The 19,094-nt window shown below is 43.5% G+C and overlaps 1 protein-coding gene across 4 annotated transcripts in view; it reads left to right on the top strand.

Annotated features, from left to right (window-relative positions):
- Positions 1–11,977, top strand: part of PARN (poly(A)-specific ribonuclease) — a 163,208-nt gene extending 151,231 nt beyond the window's left edge. The window contains exon 23 of one of the 4 annotated variants that reach the window (XM_024744568.1): positions 10,909–11,977. In XM_024744568.1, the coding sequence (XP_024600336.1) occupies positions 10,909–10,942 (34 nt within the window). In that variant the 3' untranslated portion in view covers positions 10,943–11,977. The remainder of the gene's footprint in view (positions 1–10,908) is intronic. The other 3 variants (XM_024744566.1, XM_024744565.1, XM_024744567.1) reach the window with 3 other exon arrangements.
- The last annotated feature ends 7,117 nt before the right edge of the window (positions 11,978–19,094 follow it).

Here is a 19,094-nt window from a genome sequence, read left to right on the forward strand (position 1 = left end):
GTCTGTTCGTATTTTCTATTTCTTCCTTGTTCACTCTTGGAAGGTTATACCTTCCTAAGAATTTGTCCATTTCTTCCAGGTTGTCCATTTTGTTAGCATAGGGCTGCTTGTAGTAGTCTCTTACAATGCTTTGTATTTCTGTGGTGTCTGTTGTAACTTCTCCTTTTTCATTTCTAATTTTATTGATTTGAGTTCTCTATCTCTTTTTCTTGATGAGTCTGGCTAAAGGTTTATGAATTTTGTTTATCTTCTCAAAGAACCAGGTTTTAGTTTTATTGATCTTTGCAATTGTTTTCTTACTTAATTGTTTTGGGTTTGTTTTTGTAGGTCCTTTTCTTCTCTTGTGTTTCCCACTTAGAGAAGTTCCTTTAGCATTTGATGTAAAGCTGGTTTGGTGGTGCTGAATTCTCTTAGCTTTTGCTTGTCTGTAAAGCAGTTGATTTCTCCGTTGAATCTGAATGAGATCCTTGCCAGGTAAAGTAATCTTGGTTGTAGGTTCTTCCCTTTCATCACTTTAAATATATCATGCCACTCCCTTCTGGCTTGTAGTTTCTGCTGAGAAATCAGCTGTTAACCTTATGGGAGTTCCCTTGCATGTTATTTTTCCCTTGTTGCTTTTAATAATTTTTCTTTGTCTTTAATTTTTGTCAGTTTGATTACTATGTGTCTCGGCATGTTTCTCCTTAGGTTTATCCTGCCTGGGACTCTTTGTGCTTCCTGGACTTGGGCGGCTCTTTCCTTTCCCATGTTAGGGAAGTTTTCCACTATAATCTCTTCAAATATTTTTTTTGAGTCCTTTCTTTCTCTCTTCTCTTTCTGAGACCCCTATAATGCAAATGTTGGTGTGTTTAATGTTGTCCCAGAGGTCTCTTAGGCTGTCTTCATTTCTTTTCATCCTTTTTTCTTTACTCTGTTCCATGGCATTGAATTCCACCTTTCTGTCTTCCAGGTCACTTATCCGTTCTTCTGCCTATTATTCTGCTGTTGATTCCTTCTAGTGTATTTTTCATTTCAGTTATTGTATCGTTCATCTCTGTTTGTTGTTCTTTAATTCTTCTAGGTCTTTGTTAAACATTTCTTGTGTCCTCTCCATCTTTGCCTCCATTCTTTTTCCAAGGTCCTGGATCATCTTCACTATCATTATTCTGAATTCTTTTTCTGGAAGGTTGCCTATCTCCACTTCATTTAGTTGTTTTTCTGTGGTTTTATCTTGTTCCTTCATCTGGTACATAGTCCTCTGCCTTTTCATTTTGTCTGTCTTTCTGTGAATGTGGTTTTCTTTCCACAGGCTGCAGGATTGTGGTTCTTCTTGCTTCTGCTCTCTCCCCTAAAAACATGGACTCTTAGAGCCTTCACCTCTTCTCTGACATAGGAGCCAACATCACATGTGAAGGCAGCCACTCCACCATCCTGAGTTCCTTAGATGTGGCATGTTCGGATCCTATCTTTATTTTTTTAAATTAATTTTTATTAGAGTATAGTTGCTTTACAATGTTGTGTTAGTTTCTGCTATACAGCAAAGCGATTCAGTTACACATATACATCTATACCCTCTTTTTTAGATTTCCTTCCCATTTAGGTCACCACAGAGCACTGAGTAAAGTTCCCTGTGCTATACAGTAGGTTCTCATTAGTTATGTATTTTATACATAGTAGTGTATATATGTCAATCCCAATCTCCCAGTTCATCCACCCCCCGACCCCTGCACTTCGTGCTTGATGGAAATGCTTTCGTTTAAATCTCTGAAGTAGGCATGATGGTCCATTTTACAATTAAGAAAACTGACGCCTGAGAAAAGGCAGTGTCTTCTGCAAGTGGTGTTGAGAAAACTGGAAAGCTGCATGTAAATCAGTGAAGTTAGAAGACTCCCTCACGTCATACACAAAAATAAATTCAAAATAGCTTAAAGACTTAAATATAAGACATGACACCATAAAATTCCTAGAAGAGAACATAGGCAAAACATTCTCTGGCATAAATCGTAGCAATGTTTTCTTAGGTCAGTCTCCCAAGGCAGTAGAAATAAAAAGAAAAATAAACAAATGAGATCTAATCAAACTTACAAGCTTTTGTACAGCAAAGGAAACTATAAAGAAAATGAAAAGACAACCTCCAGAATGGTAGAAAATATTTGCAAATGATGCATCCAACAAGGGCTTAATTTCCCAAATATACAAACAGCTCATGCAACTCAACAACAACAACAAAAAACAATACAATCAACAAATGGACAGAAGTCGTAAGTAGACGTTTCTCCAAAGAAGACATGCAGATGACCAACAGGCACATGAAAAGATGCTCAATATCACTAATTATTAGAGAAATGCAAATCAAAACTACAATGAGGTATCACCTCACACTGGTCAGAATAGCCATCATTAAAAATCTACAAATAACAAATGCTGGAGAGGGTGTGGAGAAAAGGGAACCCTCCTACACTGTTGGTGGGAATGTAAATTGGTACAGCCACTATGTAAAACCATATGGAGGTTCCTTAAAAAACTAAAAATAGAGTTGCCATATGATCCAGCAATCCCTCTCCTGGGCATATATCTGGAGAAAACTCTAATTTGAAAAGATATGTGCACCCCAGTGTTCATAGCAGCACTGTTTACAGTAGCCAAGACATGGAAGTACCCTAAATGTCCATCAACAGATGAATGGAAAGAAGATGTGGTACATGTATACAATGGAATACTACTAAGTCATAAAAAAAGAATGAAATGATGCCATTTGCAGCAACATGGATGGACCTAGAGATGATCATACTAAGTGAAGTAAGTCAGAAAGAGAAAGACAAATGCCATGTGATATCACTTACATGTGGAATCTAAAATATGATACAAATGAACTTATTTGCAAAACAGAAACAGACTCACAGACATAGAAAAAAAATTTATGGTTACCAAAGGGGAAAGGGTGTGGAGGAGGGATAAATTAGGAGTTTGGGATTATCAAATCCAAACTACTATATGTAAAATAGGTAAACAAGGTCATATTGTGTATCACAGGGAACTATATTCAATATCCTGTAATAAACCATAGTGGAAAAGAATATGAAAAAGAATATATATATAAATGAATCACTTTGCTGCACACCAGAAATTAACACAACATTGTAAATCAACTATACTTCGATAAAAAAAAATTAATGAAAGAAAGAAAAGAAAAGGAGTGAGGAAACAGCGGAGGCCTGAAGGTTACGTGACTTGCCCAAGATCACAGAGCCTTTAAGTCAGGCCTGCAATAAAGTGAGTACCTTTAAGCACAGTTACGTGATGAGGGGGATGCCTGCAAGCCAAAATTACTCCTCTCCTGTATCTTGCTTCCTGATAGTCACCCCTGTTAGTGGAACCAGCAGTCAAATCAAAGGATGGGAGTGGAAGCCTGGAACTTGATTCACACTCAAGCCAAGAATCCATTGTGTTTCAGTTAATTCCTCTTTTTACATGTGGCTCGATCTGCCTGCAGGGCGTTTTCTGAATCTCATTGATATGAGTGAAATCAAAGAAGCAGCAAAAATGTCACAGATGCCTTTTATACATTATGCTAAAGCTTAACTTTAACTGAAAACTTAAACTCTTGTTTGAAGTCTGGGTCGTGTATTTTAACTGTCTCTTGAATCTGTGAGTCTCCCTTTCCCTCATTTAAGTATTAGAGAAGTTTTTAATCTGTAACATACTTAGTCTTCATCTTTGATAACTTGTTACCACTGCCGCATTGTACCTGCTTCACAAATATTAAATATTAAATGTTAGCATGATTTTCAGAGCTCACCCCAAGCATGTTGGGGGGCACTTTTCCCCTCGTGTAATAGCTTTCCTTCATATCATTCTCTTTAATTTTTTCACTTATCTGTTACTTCTCAGGGACAGGATTTTAGGTTTTTTCCCTTCTATCTCAGCACAGTCTCAGAGGTATTAAAATACCTAATAATAGATTGCATCAATAGATTAGCTCCTTTTATAACTTTCATGGTTTTAAGTGAAAACTTTCTATGAGTTATTTGGGGTTTTGAATTTATAATACCATCATTAAAATAGTTTTTTTTTCCTCCCATTGACAGTAAAGCTGTCACTGCCACAAGATTTGAGCTAAAAAAAAAAAAAAAGATAGATTTTTGTACTTCTTTGTCAATCCAGCTAAAAAAAAGAGAAGCATCTTGACATCTAACTTTTAATTGAATCAGAGAACTTGAGATCATTGAGTTTTCTTCTGGAGCACCATTCACTAAGACTTTCTGATGCAAGGCTGGAAGTTTCCTGGATCCTCTTTAGCTGGTTTGTTTTAAGCATGTAGTCCTAATAGTATCAGCTGGATGTAGGTCGAGATATCGGGTGCTGGACTTGGTAAGTCATCTGATTTTGATCGCTCATTTACTTTAAGGACGTCCTAAAATGAGCGACAGTACAAAGTTCAGACTCTAAAGGGTCTGTATGAATCTCCCAAAGGTTCAGAGTATCCCAGGATCAGAGAGGGCCTGGATTGATGTCGGCCAGAACTGGATTAGAGTGTCTGGTACAGTGTGGCTCCGTCTGTCCTGCACAGATGGGTTCTAAGGCATCTAGCCTGAGCGTTCCTACTGGGGACGTTATCTTGACAGGTGCTCAGATGATTCACTAGGGTGCGTTGGGTGCCCAGTACACTGCTAGTGAAGGCATGAGAAACATAAAAGACAGCATTCCACCTGTAGGAAATGTTCTGTTTTCCGAGGGGAAAGTAGCAAAAAGTACAGCCATAGAATATCATGTACCGTAGCAATCCCGAGACACTGATGCTCGATAAATCCCACACAAAACAGTGTCATTTTTCTTAATTACACAATTTAGTATCAAAGATACACTAAGAGTTAAGTACTGGACACCTTCCAAGATAACAAAATGACTTAAGTTATAGAAGAAATGACCATTTATTGAGTTGATATTATATACCGGACATTGTGCTAGGAACGTCCTTTATGGTCTAGTCGTTATAAAAACCAAGTAAGGTGTAGATATCATTATATCTAATTTATAGAGAGGAAACCAAGGCTCACAGAATCACAAATATGCAAATTCAAATACAGCTGTTATTGGGGGTGGCGGGGAGGGCTGTCTGATCCAGAGCAAAGGCCTTGTACCACTCTGGAAAATGTGAAGTTTATCCAAACTTTAGAGGAAACAAAGGATTCTTTGCAAAGGTGAATATTTCTGGCATCTGTTCTAGATCAGAAACAACTACCAATCTGGATTTTCTTGTGATGAAGTCATGCAGTGGAAGTCTGAGACATTATTCTCTTTTGGAGCTTTTTGTGTACATGTTATGTGCTTAGTAAATATTTCTCGTAACTGTAGTTGTTTCTATCCTATTTTCAGGAAGCAAATGTATAATATAAATCCCCTCCCTTTATATTTATTGCAGTTATTGTAGATTGGTAATGCTGTCCGCTTTCCACTGGGGCATTCAAGGTATATTCTTCATTGGTATATAAAGGAAACAGCTCTGTGTGCCATTTATGCTGGAGTAAACTGTCCAAGAAATGTTCCCCAGACAGTAATGGATGGGTGTCCACAGCGTACTTGCTCTTGCTGAGTAAGTGAATTGTGTTCCAGTGGCCTGATGCTGATGAGACTGGCCAGTCTCAAAATAAAGATGGACTGTCCATTAGCCAGAAGCTCCGGCAGTGCCTGTTAGACAGTGTTCACAGAACAGGGCCAAGCTGTGGACTGTTCCTGGTGACTTTTTGTCACATGATAGAGTTGTTCCAAGTTTCCTTTCCACTTTACATTTAAAATCCAGCACAGGGCTTCCCTGGTGGCACAGTGGTTAAGAATCCACCTGCCAATGCAGGGGACACGGGTTCGAGCCCTGGTCTGGGAAGATCCCACATGCGGTGGAGTAACTAAGCCCATGTGCCACAACTGCTGAGCCCACGCTCTAGATCCTGCAAGCCACAACTACTGAGCCCGCGTACCACAACCACTGAAGCCCACGCGCCTGGAGCCCGTGCTCAACAAGAGAAGCCACCGCAATGAGAAGCCCGTGCACCGCAATGAAGAGTAGCCCCCGCTCGCCGCAATGAGAGAAAAGCCTGCAATGAAGACCCAACGCAGCCAAAAATAAATTTATTAAGAAAACCCCAACACATTAGAGCTTTACATGGTTTCCAAGAGCCGCAGCTTTTATTGTAGTCTTGACTAATCTGCTGAACCTTTCCAGCTTAAACCCCTAGGGTTACAGTATAAAAGTAGGGAGTCTACCTAGAACAGTGGTCTCTTTGTGCCGTTGGAGGTCTCCTCAAGTCAGGAACGCGATCTGCAGTTGGTGCTGTCGGTCACCTGAGCGGCCAGGCTAGGGATGTCCAGCAACCTCCCAAAGAACTTTTTAATTCCTCAGTTAAAATGCAGATTTCAGCCTAACTGAGGAGTGTGCCCTGTGAGGCGGCACACTCCCTGCGCCTCCCTCTTCCTCCAGGCATACCTCGGGGGCTCCCCACACACCATCCAGGGGAGCCCTGCTTTCTTGATGTGGATACCACCCCACGACCAGGCCCTTTGGAGCATTTCCTACTTAAAAACTCCTGTATGGCACCCCAGAGGATCTTGCCCTATACAGAATTCCACTCTGTAGGAAACGATACGACAGCAGATTTTCAGTGTGCTGTGTAGTTTTTCAGATTCACGTGAGGGAGGAGCTGTCTTAGCTCTCAGAGTTTCTCCCTTTCAACTCTAGTTAAATGAAAGGTAAATCAGCAGAAACAGTCACCCTTTGTGTTTACCACTTTTTAGTTTCTTTTGTTGTTTCTGTTAATAAAAATAATGTGCTCACTATGAAAATCAGTAAAATGAAGGAAAGGAAGCTAGAAAGAACATTAAACCCTAGTTACTTGATACTCTGTTAACAAGTATTTTACTCTGCCTATCATTTTTTTTTTTTTGCATTACACGGGCCTCTCACTGTTGTGGCCTCTCCCGTTGCGGAGCACAGGCTCCGGACGCACAGGCTCAGCAGCCATGGCTCACGGGCCCAGCCGCTCTGTGGCATGTGGGATCCTCCCGGACCGGGGCACGAACCCGTGTCCCCTGCATGGGCAGGCGGACTCTCAACCACTGCGCCACCAGGGAAGCCCCTGCCTATCGTTTTTATACATAGTTGGCATCATACTCTATATGTCGTTTAGTATCTTGTTTTCCCCCCATTAAAAAAAAAAAAAACTCTTGGTCAAATAATTTTAATTATCAGCATAATATTTCATATTAAAATTTGTTGGATTTTTTTAAAACAACATTCCTCATACCTTTTGCAGGGTCAGCTTTATTAAGATACAATTTACATACAATATGTCATTACTTTTAGGTGTACAAGTTGATGAATTTTGACAAATATGTACAGTCAAATAACCATCACTGTGCTCAAGAAATAGAACAGTTATTCCAGAAGATTCCCTCGTGCCCCTTTGCAATCAGCCCCTTCCCATCCATAGATCCCAGCAGCTGCTGATCTGCTTTCTATTCCTGTAATTTTGCCTTTTTCAGAAGGTCATTTAAATGGAATCATTCAATAAGTAACCCCTTGAGTCTTGCACTTAGCTTAATGCATTTGACGTTTGTCTGTGTTCTTGCCCATGTTGCTGGCTCATTCCTTCTTTCTGCTGAGTAGCAGTCCATTTTATGGACATATCACTGTTTATTTATCCATTTTGCCTGTTGACATTTAGGTTGTTAGCAACTAAGAATCTAGCAGATATAAACATTTGTGTATAAGTTTTTGTGCGAACTAAGTGTTCATTTCTTTAGGAAAATACCTAAGGCTGGAATTACTGGGTCGTGTGGTAAGTGTATGTTTAATTTTATAAGAACCTGGCACACTGTTTTCCAAAGTGGCTGCAGCATTTTGCATTCCCACCAGCCGGGCATGAGGGCTTAATGGCTCTGTACCTTCACCAGTGTTGGTATTGTCCTTTTTGCCATTCTAGTGGTGTGTACTGGTATCTCATTATGGCTTTGGTTTGAATTTCCCTAATGACTAATGATGTTAAGTATCTTTTAATTTGATTATTTGTCCATTTAAATCTCTTTAAGGAAATGTTTGTTCAAATCTTTTGCTCATTTTTTCATTGGGCTGTTTGTTTTCTCCTTATTCAGTTTTAAGAGTTCTTATGTATTCTTACGTATTCAGGATACAACTCCTTATGGGTGTTTTACAAATTCTTCCAGACTGTGCTTTTCTTTTCATTCTCTTAACAGTATCTTTCAATAGTAGAAGTTTTAAATTTTAACGAAATCCAATTTATCAATTTTTTCCCTTCGATTATGCCTTTGTTGTCATATCTAAGAAATCTTTGCCTTACTCAATTGCAGAGATCTTCTCTTGTGTTTTCTTCTAGAAGTTTTCCAGTTTTAGGTTTTACATTTAGACATACAATCCATTTAGAGTTAACCTTTGTATGTGATGCAAGGTATGGTCCGTCATAGCAGGAGGCAGATGTCCTGAGGTATCTATTTAAAAAGAAAAATTGTTCCTGAATAATTCTTTGCACTCTAGTAACTAAACAGGGCTGTGAAAGTGAGTCCCCCGGAAAACCGACCGTAGCTCTTTGTCCGTTAGCTTTGAGACGGATCCTTCAACGGTCTACAGCTCTCCCTTTCTGGAAGGTGCTAGAACAAACACCAGCAGTGACGTCCAGCTCCCCTCTGGTCTGGGTCTCCTTTACATGGTTCGTAAAGTTCTGTTTCCTCTGTACACATCATTCTTGCTCAGCAGCTGCGCATTTTAGGCAGCTCTCTGACTGCAGGCTGTTGGCTTCCTGGGCAGCCACACGTTCAGTATTGGGCCACCTTATCCCTAAGGGAAGGGGCCTAACATGCATTTAAAACTTGCTCTGGGGCTTCCCTGGTGGCGCAGTGGTTGAGAGTCCGCCTGCCGATGCAGGGGACGCGGGTTCGTGCCCCGGTCCGGGAAGATCCCACGTGCCGCGGAGCGGCTGGGCCCGTGAGCCATGGCCGCTGAGCCTGCGCGTCCGGAGCCTGTGCTCCTCAACTGGAGAGGTCACAACAGTGAGAGGCCCACGTACTGCAAAAAAAAAAAAAAAAAAAAAAAACTTGCTCTGTGCCAGGAACCTGGCTGAATCTCAGAAGTCCTGGGTGGCATAAAGTAGCATCGAGTCCATCTTATAGATGAGGCACTGAGAGTTGTTTGGAGTCTTACAGCTAGTGAGATGGTCAGGCCAGACTTGCCTCACTTCACAGCTTTTGCTTATTCTGTTATTTCTCACTAGCTCTTCACAGAGTCGCTCCTGTGCGTTTGATGGCGTACCACCAGACTCACATATACTCCCATCCAGCTAACCACGGGTGCGATTATAAATATGACAACGCAGTTGCTTTTAGCCATTTATCTTTTTTCCTCTCAGCTAGTTTTAATTTATTTCAGCTCCCCACATTTGGCATTGTGGCTTTTACCTTTAGAATGGCAGATTGGCTGCTGTAATATTTCTTTGATATGTGAATTGTAAAAATGCCCTTATTGATGTTTATTTTCCTCCCTACAATTAGGTGTTGTGTGAATGTGTGGTGGAGGAGGGGTCAGGCTGGTTTCAGTCTTATCATGGGCTGTCTGTAGTATTTAGTTGCTCTGGGGAGGGGAGTGTTTGTGTTTTGTTTCATTTTCCAATAACCTTTATTCCTTTTCTAACTGGATCATGGCAGTCTTTGTCACGTGGACCATCTCCTGCCCATCTTCACTTCTCAGGAGCAGTCCCAAGAGATGCATGTGCAACACAGCCACGAGACTTGGGGCAGAACACTTCAAATGACCCCTCGCCTGCTCTTCTTATCCTGTCTGTCTGGACTTTATCTCAGTAAATGAGCAGAAGTGGGAATTCTCACTCTAGTGGAATTCCCTATGTTATTTCATGTGTTTGGACCTAGTTACCTTTAGGCATTCCTGTCACTGGCAGTAGCCACTGCCAGCCGAGCGAGTTCCCCTCTGTTTTTAGAAGTTACTCTCCACTTCAGGCATCATCACAGACCTCCCCCCTTTTGAACTCTTGGCGTGTTAGCGGCTGGGGCTGGCTTTGCCCTTTTCCCTGCCTGCCCTGCTCTAGGGCTTAAATCATGCATGATACCACGGGTACGGGAATGCCCAGTCGTGCATTTTCCATCGTGAACGTGCTGTTTCCTGACTTAATTCCCAGTCACTCGGATCTGGACGTTTGTGGTCCAGGCCGTGACCCAGTGCTGCTGCTGCTGTTGCAGAAAGTAGCTGAATGCAGAAGGGCTTCTAACTTCGGGGTGAAACTGTTTGTAACGGAAGAGACCCTTCAGTCCGAGAAGACTGTAGCCAGTGTTGCTGAAATTGGAAAAAGCTACAAGCTGCTTTTGCCCCTTTTGGGATCTCTGAACTCCCACTGGTTGGCTTCCTGCCACTGTCTAGCCGCCAGCCCCTGAGATTTCTCATCTGGGTGCCGGTCACCACAGCACAGAGGAACCCAGCCACCTTGGTGCTGCGGAAGGATCCAGACCTCATCTCAGCCACTCACTAGATGCCTTGTATCTGTAAAATGGGGATATTGGTACCCCTCAACTGGGCTTTTATGAAGATTAAATGAACTAAGTGCCCAGCATGCTGGCTAGCAAAGAATACAGAGTGGGTTCTCACTGAGAGATACTGTCACTCCTGTAAAATCAAGAGAGGCACCCAAGCAGGGAGGCACTTCCTTGGCCCTACCGTGATGTTTCTGCAGTGTGGCCTCTGTTTGCCGGGCACTGCTCTCCATAGGCAAGGCCCACCCGTGGACTCTCTCCACTTGTGGCCATGCCACCACCCGGCCCTGGCCCTGGTCAAAGCTGTGTTTGCAGCTGGTCTTTTTGTTCTCCCCCCCGGGGTGGTCCTCTCCTTGTTCACCTTGTTTTGTCCTCTCCCACCAGGAAGCATCTCGGACAGCTCAGCCAAGCTCTTTGAGGTCCCTGACACGTGGTAACCAAGACCTGAGTGGAACAAACCGCTGGTGCTGTTGCTGAGAAGGAAAGAAGCGGCCGGCATTTTTGGAAGCCATACTGTGTTTAACTGAATCCAATGTGGTGCAGGAGGGGTTTGAAACCAAATGTGTGTCTCCTGAAAAATCCCAGTGTTTATCGTCAAGGCTGTGTTCCTTCCTCTTTAGCATCACCTGTCTGCTGGCACTCAGCATGTCGTTGGCTGTCATGTGTACGTGATTAACCAGGTCATTACTTGTTGCTTATGTGAAACCCTTCCTGTCATGAATCTGTGTTTAAGAATCCACCTGATGGGGAAGGTTGGCCGTGAGATTTCACAGAAAGAGCCGACACTCTTAGGTGCTGTGATCCTGATTTGGGGTTGAACTCTTTCCTGCTTTGAGAGATTCTCATCCACCATCTCATGCTCAGTCCTGGGGGCAGCCTCAGCGCATGGGTATGTCTCCCAGTAGAGAATTCGGTTGTGTCTGCCTGCTTTCCACCATCGCTGCCTGAAAATATGAGGCTCTCAAGCTTGTTTTCCCAGTAGGAAAATCTCTACCGCTGTCAACACCTGCCTTGACCTTTGGGGCATATTTATTTAGAGTTTTCCCCCTAAGATGTGAGTTTCTCATGGTGGAGTGTACGAGTGAAAAGTTAATTTCTGTTTTCCCATGTAGCGCTGCTTTCAGTTTTCATTATCTTAGCCTGGTGTCTTCTCTGTTTGGTGGCATCTGGGGGTGAGGTGGAGTGTGTGCATGTGTGTGAAATCATGACAAATCGACACCCTGTACCAGCCCTTTCTCTGTTGAAACATCACAACAGGGACAGAATCTCGTGGATCTACTTCTGTAGATCTGCTTCATATAGATCATTGTTAGATATTTAACATTTTTGTATCGTGGAAATAAAAATGAAAAATGTATTTCCAAAAGATGAAAATTAAAGAAATTTTCATAGGATTTTGGTTTTTTCCTTTCTCTTCTTTTATAAGTGAATGACATACTTAATCTCTACATAGACATATTTCTCTCTAAAGATCACCCTTGAAAAAGCCCTGGTAAGTCACTAAGCCTGGTGCTTATGGTTTTCTCTTTTTTTTTTTTTAACCTCTAACCCTTTCACCTTCCTTGATGAGTCAGATGCCTGGTGCTGGAGTGGAGCCCGTGGTAAATGGTGTAGGAGGGGCTGCATCTTTTTCTGGTGGAAAGGATCTGAGTTGTTACGGCTCTGATGAGAATCCCAGGTGTTGTGGGAATTCAGATTTGTAAGACATTTTCCCCAATTAAGGGCCTCTTAACATCTTCCCTTCCCCCTCCCCCTTGTCCCCGAAGTTACAAACCCAGACTTGGCACGAGGAGCTCCCACCCCTGCTCTACGCGATCGCCAGGCACAGCCCAGTGGGAAAGTGTGACAGGAGGGTAAAGACAAAGGAAGGGGTTAGAGGGCGCTGCTGGACTCTCCTGAGTCATTAAAGCCTACGGGTAGAAACAGGTAGTACCTGACACTTTTTTTTTTTAATTTTTTTTAACATCTTTATTGGAGTATAATTGCTTTACAGTGGTGTGTTAGTTTCTGCTTTATAACAAAGTGAATCAGTTATACGTATGTTCCCATATCTCTTCCCACTTGCGTCTCCCTCCCTCCCATCCTCCCTATCCCACCCCTCTAGGTGGTCACAAAGCACCGAGCTGATCTCCCTGTGCTATGCGGCTGCTTCCCACTAGCTATCTATTTTATGTTTGGTAGAGGAACGCTATAGAAAGCCCAGAGATAAACGCACGCACATATGGTCACCTTATCTTTGATAAAGGAGGCAAGAATATACAGTGGGGGAAAGACAGCCTCTTCAATAAGTGGTGCTGGTGAAACTGGACAGGTACATGTAAAAGTATGAAATTAGAACACTCCCTAACACCATACACAAAAATAAACTCAAAATGGATTAAAGACCTAAATGTAAGGCCAGACACTATCAAACTCTTAGAGGAAAACATAGGCCTGGCACTTCTTTTAACGGAATGAACAAGAGGGAAAACCAGGGCGAGGCTGTGATTGGTGTACATACGAAACATACATCTAGCCTAATGAGCATGCCTGGCATAGAAACACAAGAGTGTGGGGTCGCCTAAAGATCTCCACGTGTGCAGGGCCTCGGAGAGAGAGAGATTGGACCCGTCGCTCTCAGGTGTTGAGAGTTTTTCATTGTCCCCTGAAGCCCAGTTCTCCCTGCTCAAAAAGCTATACAGACACACAGGTTGCACCCCTGTCAGTACTGGTTCAGAGGGGCTTGCGGGGGTGGGGGGAGTGCTTTCTAGAAAGGGCCTCTGCCCTAGAGCCTCACTGAATGTACCTGCATCCCAGCTCCGGCTGTGTGTTCCTGGGCATTATTTACCCTCTCTGAGGCTGTTTCCTCAACCATAAAAGCAAGATAATAAACTACCTCATAGGGTGGTTGTGAGGATTAAATGAAGTCATGTCAAACGCCCAGCACACACAAGTGCACAATGAGTCACATTGATATTGGAAGATGATGCTTTTGATCTGAAACCCTGGTTGGAGCTGACATAGGCATGGTTGGGGCTGACATAGGCATGGTTGGGGTGGGGGGGTGCCTGGCTTAGCAGTAAATACCCAGCTGAGCCCTGGTATGTGCCAGACCCCTATTTTCCCAACTGTATCAAATGACTTAAAGCAGGTGAACTGGGTTGACCATCTTCTTGGTACGGACACATGCAGGCTGATGTCTCTTCTGGGCCTGAAATCGTAGGATGCTGCTTTGGATTTTTTTTTTTTTTTGCTTTGGATTTTTGATACAGAGGCTCAGGGGCATATTATGATGATGGGGCTGTGGTTCTGGGGTTACGTAAGTACTGTAACCAAACCTGGAGGTGGGCGTGGAAGTGGGGACCTCGGTGTTTCAAGTCATTTTGTAGTTCTTTGATTTTAGAGCTGGGATGGAGATTGAGTGCTGCGGCTCTGTCCTTTTTTTTTTTTAACTTTGTATTCGTCCTGTTCCCCCCCTCCAACATTTTATTATGAAAAATTTCAAACATACAAAGAAGTTGAAAGAATTGTTCAGCAAACACCCGTTTCCTCCCCACCTAGATTGTACAGCTACCATTTTGCTGTATTTGCTTTATTACATAACCATTCAGCCATCCCTCCGTCCACCCATCAATTCATCTTAGTTTTGGATGCATTTCTAAGTAATTTGCAAACATCAGAGCACTCCCCCTCCCAGATCCTTGAGTATGCTTGTCATGAGCCAGAGTTTAATATGTGTTTATATTTGGGGATCACTGGGGATAAAATTTATAGTGAAATGCTCAGATCTTAAGTGTACCATCTGATAGGTTCTAACTAATGCAACACGATCTATCAAGATACAGAACATCGGGCTTCCCTGGTGGCGCAGCAGCTGAGAGTCTGCCTGCCGATGCAGGGGACACGGGTTCGTGCCCCGATCCGGGAAGATCCCACGTGCCGCGGAGCGGCTAGGCCCGTGAGCCATGGCCGCTGAGCCTGCGCATCCGGAGCCTGTGCTCCGCAACGGGAGAGGCCACAACAGTGAGAGGGCTGTGTACCGCAAAAAAAAAGGATACAATAAAACAAAATGTCAGAACAGTGTGTACAGTACCTCTCATTTACGTTTTTGAAAAGAGGAAGGAGGAAGAATATTTAGAAAAAAGATACAGAACATCACATCATCACCAGAGAATATTCCCTTCTGCTTCTTTCCAGTCCACTCCTACCCACTCCCACCCCCAGAGGTTACCACTGGGCTGAATTTTTTCATCACAGATCAGTCTAACCTTTTCTAGAACTTCATGAAAGTAGAATCATGAAGTCATGCTCTTTGGTGTGAGGCCTGTTTCACTCAGCATGATGTGTTTGAGATTCATCCCTGTAGCTGTGTGTATCCTTTTTTACCACTGAGTATGCACATACTACAGTCTGTGTATCCATCCATGATGGACAGATGCTTGGGCTGTTTCCAGTTGGGGGCTATGATGAATAAAGCTTCTGTGAACATTCTAGTACAGTCTTCTATTTTATTTATTTGTTTATTTATTTTTAATATTTATTTATTATTTTGCCTGTGCCAGATCTTCATTGCGGCATGCGAGATCCTCGTTGTGGCGTGCGGGCTCTTTTTTTCTTTTAGTTGCGGCATGCGGACTCTTAGTTGCAGCACGTGGGCTTCTTAGTTGCAGCACAGGAACTCTCAGTTGCAGCATGCATGTGGGATCCAGTTTCCCAGCCAGGGATCGAACCCGGGCCCCCTGTATTGGGATCAGGGAGTCTTACGCCCTGGACCACCAGGGAAATCCCCATTCTAGTACAAGTCTTCTTGAGAACAAAAGCTTTCACTGTGGAGGATAAATACCAAGGAGTGGAATTGCTAGATAGGTATATGTTTAGTTTTATAAGAAACTTGCAGATCTTTTACCAAAGTGGACGTATCATTTCACCAGTAGCTCTCACCCTTGGCAACATTTGGCGTTGTTGGTCTTTAGCCCTATAGTATATCTCCCTGCAGTTTTCATTTGCATCTCCCTGATGACTAACGATGAGGTACTTACTGGCCATTTGTGTATACTCCTCTGTGAAGTATCTGTTCAATTCTCTTGCCTGTATTTTGTCAAGTTGTTAAGTCTCTCTACTATTAAGTTGTAGATGTTTATTATGTATTCTGGACATTAGTCCTTTGTCAGGTAGTTGTTTTGTAGATATTTAGTCCCAGTCTGTGGCTTGCTTGTTTCTTTTCTTTTTTTTTTTTCCAGTTTTACTGAGTTACAATTGATGAATAACATGTGTAAACTTATGGTCTCCAATGTGTTGACTTGATACGCTCACACATTGCAAAATTATCACCACCACTGCCATCACATCACATGATCACCACGTCTTTTTTTTTGTGGTGAGAACATTCGGGATCCACTGTACCAGAAACTTCTTTTTTTTAATTGAATAAATTGAATGATCATTGACTTACAGTATTAAATTAGTTTCAGGTGTATAACATAGTGATTCAACATTTTTATACACTACAGAATGATCACCATGCTAAGTCTAGTTACCATCTGTCACCATACAAATTGATTACAATAGTATTAACTATATTCCCCAGGCTATACATTACATCTCTGTGACTTTATTTTATAACTGGAAGTTTCTCCTTGTTAATCTCCCTCACCTATTTCACTCATCTTCCCAAACAACTTGTTTGCTTAGCAGTATCTTTACTGGGCAGAAGTTTTTAATTTTTTTTTTTTTTTTTTGTGATACGCGGGCCTCTCACTGTTGTGGCCTCTCCTGTTGCGGCGCACAGGCTCCGGACGCGCAGGCTCAGCGGTCATGGCTCACGGGCCCAGCTGCTTCGTGGCATGTGGGATCTTCCCAGACCGGGGCACGAACCCGCGTCCCCTGCATCGGCAGGCGGACTCTCAACCACTGCGCCACCAGGGAAGCCCAGAAGTTTTAAATTTTGATGAAATCTATTTTATCAGTTTTTAAAGAAATCTCTAAGTTGTGAAGATATTCTTTTGCTTTTCTTCTAGAAGTTTTGTAGTTCTAATGTTTGTTTAATTCTACTTTCCATCTTGAATGAATTTTTTGGTATATGGTGTTAGATGGGAGTTGAGGTTCCCTAATTCCATGTGAACATCCAGTTATTCCAGCACCATTTGTGGAGAAGACCTTTCCAGTTGAATTGCTTTGGTGCCTTGCTCAAAAATCTGTCGGTCTAATAACAAGTGTGGGTCTTGACTGTGTGTTTTAAAAGTGTCCTGTTATTATTGCCGATAAGAACAGCAGCACAGAGAGGATCTCACCATTCCTGCGTGTGCAGTTCCCACTTAGACAATTTTGCAGCCCTTCTCTTGATGAGGAGAGGAAAATGCTATGACCCTGGGTTACTGCTGAGGCCAGGCCACTCTCTCCTGACCTGGGAAGCTAGTGCTCATTGAAAATAGTGCCATCTTTTTTAATGCTTTTTTTTTTTTTTAATCTCATGACTTAAGTTTCATAACTTCAATTGAAGTCTTTTTTTTCCCCAAATGATTCATGGAGTAAATCTCTGCATCTGATTTTGTCGAGGAGGGGAAATAGAATACCTGAAGGCCAGTTCGTGTTTCTCCTGCTGAGCCATGCTCTCTTCCAAGTTGTCTGGTCCCTGCGGAAAGAAGTTCAGTTTGTCCTCAGCCACTTGCCCATTTCTGCCTCGGCCTCCTGCTTTTTCCGGTCATGTCGTGAACCTGAACTTGATAAAGCTCTTGGTGTGGCTGGGCCTGGTGACAACATCCAGCGGCTGGGATGTGCTTTTAAAATTGAAATGTTTCAGATAAGATAATCCCATTGAAAAAGAAAGGACCCCAAAAAGGAGCCCCCTTTTTTTCTTTCTTTTTTTGGGAGTGGGGGCATGGACCTTAATCTGTGTTTCATAAGAAAAGAGATTGAATCTCCATGTCTATTTTTCTAAAGTGAGAACATAGGGAGATATTGGGCCAGATAGCTTGAAGGCAGAGTACCTTGCCTGGTATGCAAATTGTGGATTTGTGCAGAACCCTGGGTGGTGGGAAGCCTCATACACCCACGCCTGACTTGTGAGACTTGGGTGGAAAGTCTTAGTATTTCTGAGACCAGCTGGAGAACTAGCTACGTGCCTTCTGACGCTTACCTCCTCCCCCAGGAGGATGGGTGGGGGCCAGTAGTCCTCCGCCTGGTTGCCTTGCAGGTGCCTCAAGCCCGGACGGTGGAATCTTCCTTACTGGCAATGGCCAGACCACTGGAAACACTTGGCTGAAAATGGTTCCTTCCCACGTTCCAGCTGGTGATGAGAGTAAAATCTCTTTGCACATCTCCCCACTGTGCACTGCAGTCCAGTTGCCTCGGTGCCATTACCAATACCCAGAATCTGGGAATTCAGAGTCGTTCCTTTTACTCAGGAAGGACTAATCCTGCCCAAGAGGTGGCCCTCCTTTTGTTGAATGGGGTAAAAATTAAATAGCATCTTGGAGCGCTGTGCCTACAAGTTACCTTGACAAATGATCGTGACTCGGAAGGTTAGTCTTCTGCCCACTTTTTTTTTTTCTTCTGCCCGCTTTTTTTTTTTTTTTGGTTTTTTTGTTTTTGTTTTTTTTGTGGTAGGCGGGCCTCTCACTGCTGTGGCCTCTCCCGTTGCGGAGCACAGGCTCCGGACGCACAGGCTCAGCGGCCATGGCTCACGGGACCAGCCGCTCCTCGGCATGTGGGATCTTCCCGGACCGGGGCACAAACCCGTGTCCCCTGCATCGGCAGGCGGACTCTCAACCACTGCGCCACCAGGGAAGCCCTCTTCTGCCCACTTTTGAAGGCTGGGTCTAAGTGGGGAAAAAATGGAGTGTCCTTTGGGTGTTTGGGTTGTTTTCACAGCCCCGGAATTCTCCATCGTCCAGGTAACTTCATGTTCCTCCGGGTGTGTGTGAATCACCAGGCACTTGGCGTCCTGATGGATGCCTGATAGGAGCACCCCACCTTACGGAGCCTCAGAGCCCTCATTGTCTCCCTTTTCCATCCTCTCATGCCCAGTCAGGCTCTAGAAGAGTTTCCATTAATAACAGGCATTGAGGAAACCACACATTAGAGACAGCCTGCTCGGGCGCATGGTGTCTGTTCTCTGTGATCGCACTGCCGCTCACCAGCTGTGTGAGCCCGAGGATGCTGGCTGAGTTCCTGGTGAGTCAGACCAGACCCCCGCCTGCTCCTCACTGGGTCACTGCGAGCTGCTGAGAGATGACAGGGAGTGACCGCTCACCATGGTCTCCCCCCACCCCACCCCATTCACTGCCATTGTTCAATTTCACTAGGAAAAACCAAGAGTCTCCTCTGGAAGACACCCACCCTCTGCTCTCTAGAACTTTCCACTTTAAACTCCCCCTGCAGTATTCAACCCTTGCTTTTTGAAAGTAAACCTTCTTCTCTACTGCACTGTGTGTGTTTTTCTATAATCGATCATGGGAAATGTATATTGGGTATACTCTTATTCTACACACTTCACAACTTTTCAATGGGTAGGTACTCTCATCCCCACTTGAAGATAAAACTGAGACTCAGGTGGGTTCAGTCACTTGCCCTGGAGGTCACAGTCAGTGGCA

This window comes from Neophocaena asiaeorientalis, unplaced genomic scaffold (genome assembly GCF_003031525.2).
Source record: "Neophocaena asiaeorientalis asiaeorientalis breed wild unplaced genomic scaffold, Neophocaena_asiaeorientalis_V1.1 scaffold91, whole genome shotgun sequence".
NCBI classification, from domain to species: Eukaryota; Metazoa; Chordata; class Mammalia; order Artiodactyla; family Phocoenidae; genus Neophocaena; species Neophocaena asiaeorientalis.